The sequence below is a fragment of the Euphorbia lathyris genome, chromosome 3, assembly GCF_963576675.1.
Source record: "Euphorbia lathyris chromosome 3, ddEupLath1.1, whole genome shotgun sequence".
In the NCBI taxonomy this organism is placed as follows: domain Eukaryota; kingdom Viridiplantae; phylum Streptophyta; class Magnoliopsida; order Malpighiales; family Euphorbiaceae; genus Euphorbia; species Euphorbia lathyris.
In genome coordinates, this window is record NC_088912.1 from 42530592 (window position 1) to 42536373 (window position 5782).

Genomic DNA, 5782 nt, shown 5'->3' on the forward strand with positions numbered 1-5782 from the left:
AAAATTTAACAATTATATCTCAACTATTAATTTTATAATTAGTGATTGAAATGATAATGTAACGAGACTTGTAGAAAATTTCAAGTTGAGACAATCTCAATTCAATTTATTACTTGTTTCATTCCACCGTACCAAACACCACCAAAGGGCTTTATCAAGTTATTAGAGGGTGTTTAGTTACTTATTTTTCTCTTCTCATTTGTCTTTTCATTTTTAAATTGTGAGCTTTAAGTGTTTGGTTAGCTTTCTCCAAACCTCCGGAAAAGTATGTGATACGTCATATTTGCCTTTTATAGCTAAAATTTACATGCTTTTTGGAAAAACATCGTTTTTCAACAGCAAACAACAACATCAAACAGTAGGTAAACGAAACATCTTTAACATCAAACAGTAGGTAAACTGAATGACTCTAAGTTTGGAGTGTATGATGGTGTTTGATTGCTCATTTTCATTTTCATGCTCATGTTTGTATTTTCACTTCAAAAAAAGAGAGTTTTAGGTGTTTGATTAGAGACTCAGTCATGTTTGCCTTTTACACCAGAAAAGTAACATTTTACAAAAGTAGAGAATCTCTGCTTTTTGGAAAACAGTTTTTTCCAACAGAAAAGTAACGGGTCCTATATAAAAATTAATTTAGGGAAGATACTAGTAGTTCATTCCATCAAGCGTGATGAATTATTTATCCCTTATTATTTGTTATTATGATCATTGTGATTTTTAAGTTCACATTATTTCTAATTACTTTTCAATCAAAACATACGTTGATTCTCCATTCTTGTATTTAACTAGCTTTGTTTTGAAAATTATTATAGTATTAATAATTGATTACTTCTGTGATTTACTTTTCAATGAAAACATATGTTTGATTCTCCTTTCTTGTTTTAACTAGCTTTGTTTTGAAAATTACTATAGTATTAATAATTGATTACTTCTGTCATTTTTTAATGTTCTAATAGAAAAGACAGTATCAAGATTGATTTGTGAGGATTTTTTTTATATAGTTTGTCATATATTTTTTTCCCATTCGAGAGTGGTCTCTACCCTTTAGATATGAAAAAGAATTAAAATAAAATGGTAGAAATTAGAAATCTAATACAAACGGCAAATAATATATTTTAACTTCTTATTGTAAATTTTTTATCCGATGAGCTAAACCACTATTATAGGTGCATTCTGTTTTACCTTAGAAATTTTACAATACTTTAAAAAAAGATAACACTTGATCAATCCATTGAACCATTTTATATACACGTTTATTTTTTAAAACTAATCATCATTTTCTATAAAATAGTATATTCACAACATTTTTGTACATTATTATCAAATAATTATATTATATTCATGAAATTTTTTTGTTCTATTTTTCTTTTAAAAAAGTAGATAGTCACAATTAATCCTTCCACGTGTAAAAATGCATTTGTGATCTATACATGAAAGGGACAATTTCAATAAAAATTGAAGTTGAGAGCCTAGAACAATTAAAATCTCAAAGAGACAAACTTTGACCAAATACAGAAACAAACCAAAAGAAAACAACACAGCTAAAGGCTAGCAAATCCCAACAGGATTGAGCAGAATATCAACAACTTGTACATACATAATCTCATTTATAAGATATGAAAGATTCCAATAGAGATCTGTTTGTTGACAGCTAATTTTTCTATTTAGTCTTTATTTTGCAATACTAAAATTATATATTGCCACCTTTAAACAATGATACTATTTGCAGCAAATTAACTTATAGATATCATTCATTGAAGGAGAGAAAACATTCAATTAGAACACAAATCAGATAATATAAGATTGGTTCATATGCGTTCTGATAAAACAAGAAATTCCCAGGAAATTTCAATCCGATAATTTGGCTGTTGTACAACCATAAGCATAGGACTTCCCAACAAATTTCAATCCTGTGCTTCGACTGAACACAACATGTAAATTAGATTTTGAAGCCAACATAATATACTGTAAAATATATACAATCAAACCAGCAGCAGTATTTTCACCGGACTAATTTGAAGTGGTGTGAACAGCAGCAACAGTTGAGACCATTGAATCTACTCCACAAACGTTTCGTCCCCTGCAGATTTTGTAAAATCCACTCTCTCCCCAGCTTTCACCCCACGAATTCTTGATAACCCAGAATGGCTTCTCCTTCATCCTGATCGGAGCATATCCAGCTGATCCGTATCCAACCAACAGAACACCATGATCAAGCCTCTTTGAGCAAAGATAAGGGCATGATACTCCTCCAACGTATGTCTGCATGAACACAGCATTTATAGCCACTGCATTTGAAATAAATTCAAGGTTAGAAGCAATATCAACGAATTAACAGCAGACAAATTTTCACTCCATTTGAAACTTAAGCCAGTTACCTGCAAGAGGACCATTTTTCACAAGATTTGCAGCAATTTGTTCCTCATCAAGGGATACAACACTGAAGTTGGCTACTTTAGCTGCAATCTTGGTCTTGTCAAATTTGCAAGTACCACGGTCAGTACCAGTGTAAGGATAGTCTTCCTCACGCATAAGTCCACCAGATTTGAGAGTGTACTCAAAAGCACTGTTCATTAGCCCACCATTGCAACCGGAGTCACATGAACCTGCTTCTTCTGGATCACACTGCATATTCACACAAGGTTTGATTCAGAGGAAGCAAACTAAGGAACTATATCATTGAAGTTGTCATTTTTACACAAATAGCAGCACATAACATTGAATTGAAATGATGATTTAACAGGCCAACTAAACCAGCAATAATGCATGTGTATCAGCAATAACATGTAATCCATTCAGTCATTCCTCCAATAACAGAAGATGAACCTTTTCCAAGAACACCTCACCCCCCAAACTAGCATCAGCTCAGGCGGTAATGCACATGTAATTCCAAAAGAATTTTTGCAAATATTTGACATGAAATCTGGTTTTCAAACGAAATCCATAAGATCTTTAGATTATGCCATACAAAGCCCTCTGCTTTGAACCTTGTACGCAAGTTCCTAGCGAAGACTTGCAATTTCAGTTTTAACAACCAATCCACATCAAACAACTAGAATATGTAACATCAAACAGCTAAAAAATGCATAGAAGGGCATATGCGACTAGTAAGTAATGAGACTCTGCCATGTCAAAGTCATCATGTAAAGAAACAAAAGAGTTCATGCCTGTAACAATTAACGAGACTCTGACATGTAAATTCGAAAATTGCAATACAAACAAACAACAAGAATTTCATATGACGATGAATAATGAAATCGTGATTGTGAGTCATAATTAATTGGAAACAGTAGGAAATTTCTCGATCAGTAAATGATTAAAAGTCAAACCTCATGGTCACAATCCACAAGCTGTTGCTCGCTAAGGCTGACAAGTTCTCCAGTAGCAAGGTAGTGAGCACCTTCCAAGGCACCGGTGGTGCTGAAGCTCCAGCAAGATCCACATGAACCCTAAATCAGCAGACGTAAATCATCATCAACAACTCTAACCTCAAATTATAAGCAATTATATAGAAGATAAACACGAGTGACCAAAAATACATACCTGATTTTTAACAGCGGTAACGGCTCCTTTCTCTCTCCAGTCAAAATCCTCAGGCAAATCATTGGTAGGCAAAATCGGTGCCTGATTAGCGTCCTTAGGCAATCTCAACCTCCTCAAACCCAAAAATTGTCTCTTGAACTCAGTCGGAGTCAAATCGGAAAACTGAGTGACTCCATGGCTAGCGGAGGGGTCCAACTTTTGGTGACGAGCGGCGCGCCTCAAGTTAGCCTTGAAAACCTTAAATCGGTAATCGTGCTCCGCCTGAGAATCATATGATTTCTTGAATTTGCTCTTGAATAGGGTGAAATGATGATCCGCCCCAAGAAGATGATCCCCGGCCACCGATGAATCGGCATGATCATCAACCACCTGCCTGATCAACGGTTCATCAGAATCCGTCAACGACTCATCCGCGAAAACAGCGGAGACAAAGAGGAGAGAGAAAATAAAAAAGAAGGAGAGAGGAGAAGCCATTGTTGAGAGGTAGGTGAAGGTAAAGAAGAAGGTCGAGAAAGGTATATTTATACACAGCAGGGGGACAGAATTATACGTATAAATATACCTTATCCAGATATAAAAGTTCAGGAAAGAGTATGAATACGGTATGTAAATACGTAGTTGAAGAACGGGAATGAGATTGGGTTTAAAGCTACCAGTCTTGTTGATACAATATAGAGTTTGCTTACAGGGAAGGGAAAAGGGAGGGCCAATGAGAGAAGAACACGTGGAAGGAATGGAGTGGAGTGTTTGAATGGTGGTTTTGGGGTTTTGTTTGTTTATTTTTATTATGCATAGATAAGTGGAATTAGGTTTTCCGAATTTGTCGGGAAGATATTTTAGGGTGGGAAGTTTGTTGGGTCGGTTCGGGTCAGGGATGGTTAAAGATGCTTTTGCTTGGGTGTTTTCTGTTTCGGACAACTAGGAGTATCCTATCATAGGATGGCAGTTACGTGAAAGATCACAACTTCCAATTTTCTTTCTTTTATTTCCAAGTTGGATTGCTTTTTATCTATCCAAAATATGGACTTTTATCTATCAACTATACTTGGTAACATTTTGTTGTTTAATTAGGATTAGGATTTTAACGTGTACATTAGGAATCCAACCTAAGACATAGTTTAAGCGATTAAGGCACTTACCATTTAAGTCAACGATAATTGGTATATTTGATAATGAAGAATTGAGATTTTGGGTCTCACTATATTGATGTTAGATACAACATATATATCGGGAGCAGTCACCTGAATACACTCTGACGACCAAGTTAGTTTTTTTTTTTTTTTTGATAAGCAGCACTTGTATTAAGCATAAACATAATCAGTATAATTACAAGTTGAGATAAAATTAGGACAGCAGTCCATAAAAAGTTGAGGCGAGCTAAGACTAAGACCTCATTGGGCAAGCTCGTGTGCATCCCCATTAAGAGTGCGACTCTCATGAATAAAATTACAGTTCAAAAAAAGAGATGCTACAGTCTTTATTCGGCGAATGATAATATCAATGTAACTCACATCGTTGTCCCTTAATATAACGTCCACCGCTAGCTTGCAGTCCGAAGAAATAATGATATTAATGAGCTTTTATATTTGCATAGATTGAGTATATGGTGGAATGTCTCTTATGCCCTATAATTATTGGTTATCAAGCATTGTGGGCTTGTTGTTTGTTGGGCCTGTCTTTAGGCATGTATCATAGACCATGGTGGATTACTAGAGACATATGTAAAGGGGGGTTGGTTTGATGGGCTTGCCCTATGAACTCACTTTCTCCATCAATTAGTCCCTCCATGTTGGTGTGAGCAAACCATTTAATGTGAGATCCGAACAATGAGGGTAGATGGTAGTGGCCAAGGCTGGGAGCTAATATACGTTATGCACTGTTAGATGATTATTGGCTCATATAAGTGTCATGTGTCACTCTAAGATGATTGTTATTGTGCTTTTGAATTTAGGCGTGCTTTTAAGAGAACACATGCAATTAAGAGGTACAATAAAGTACCGTTTCAGAGTGACACATGAGAAGTTGAGGGAATGTTACCTTGTCGCCCTCAATGAGCTACTAAAGGTGGTGGAAGAAGGGGAGGAAGGAATAACCAGGGAAACTCGTATAGACACCGCACGGGCATTTTTCTCTGCTAAAGCTAGCAGAGCGGTGATCTCAGTCTCCTCTTTATCACACTTTTTTGGCAGCCAATTGACGAGACAACAATTTTTGTCACACAGTACCCGTAATCAACCTC

The 5782-nt window shown here is 35.7% G+C and overlaps 1 protein-coding gene across 1 annotated transcript; it reads right to left on the reverse strand.

Annotated features, from left to right (window-relative positions):
* Nucleotides 1-1771: 1771 nt before the first annotated feature.
* Nucleotides 1772-4145, reverse strand: LOC136222301 (probable cysteine protease RD19B). Its single transcript, XM_066009903.1, has 4 exons — nt 3544-4145; nt 3330-3449; nt 2379-2625; nt 1772-2288 (listed from the first exon to the last, which is right to left on the reverse strand). Exons 1-4 carry the CDS (start codon nt 4015-4017, stop codon nt 2011-2013), a joined length of 1119 nt encoding a protein of 372 aa, XP_065865975.1. The 5' UTR covers nt 4018-4145; the 3' UTR covers nt 1772-2010.
* Nucleotides 4146-5782: the final 1637 nt, after the last annotated feature.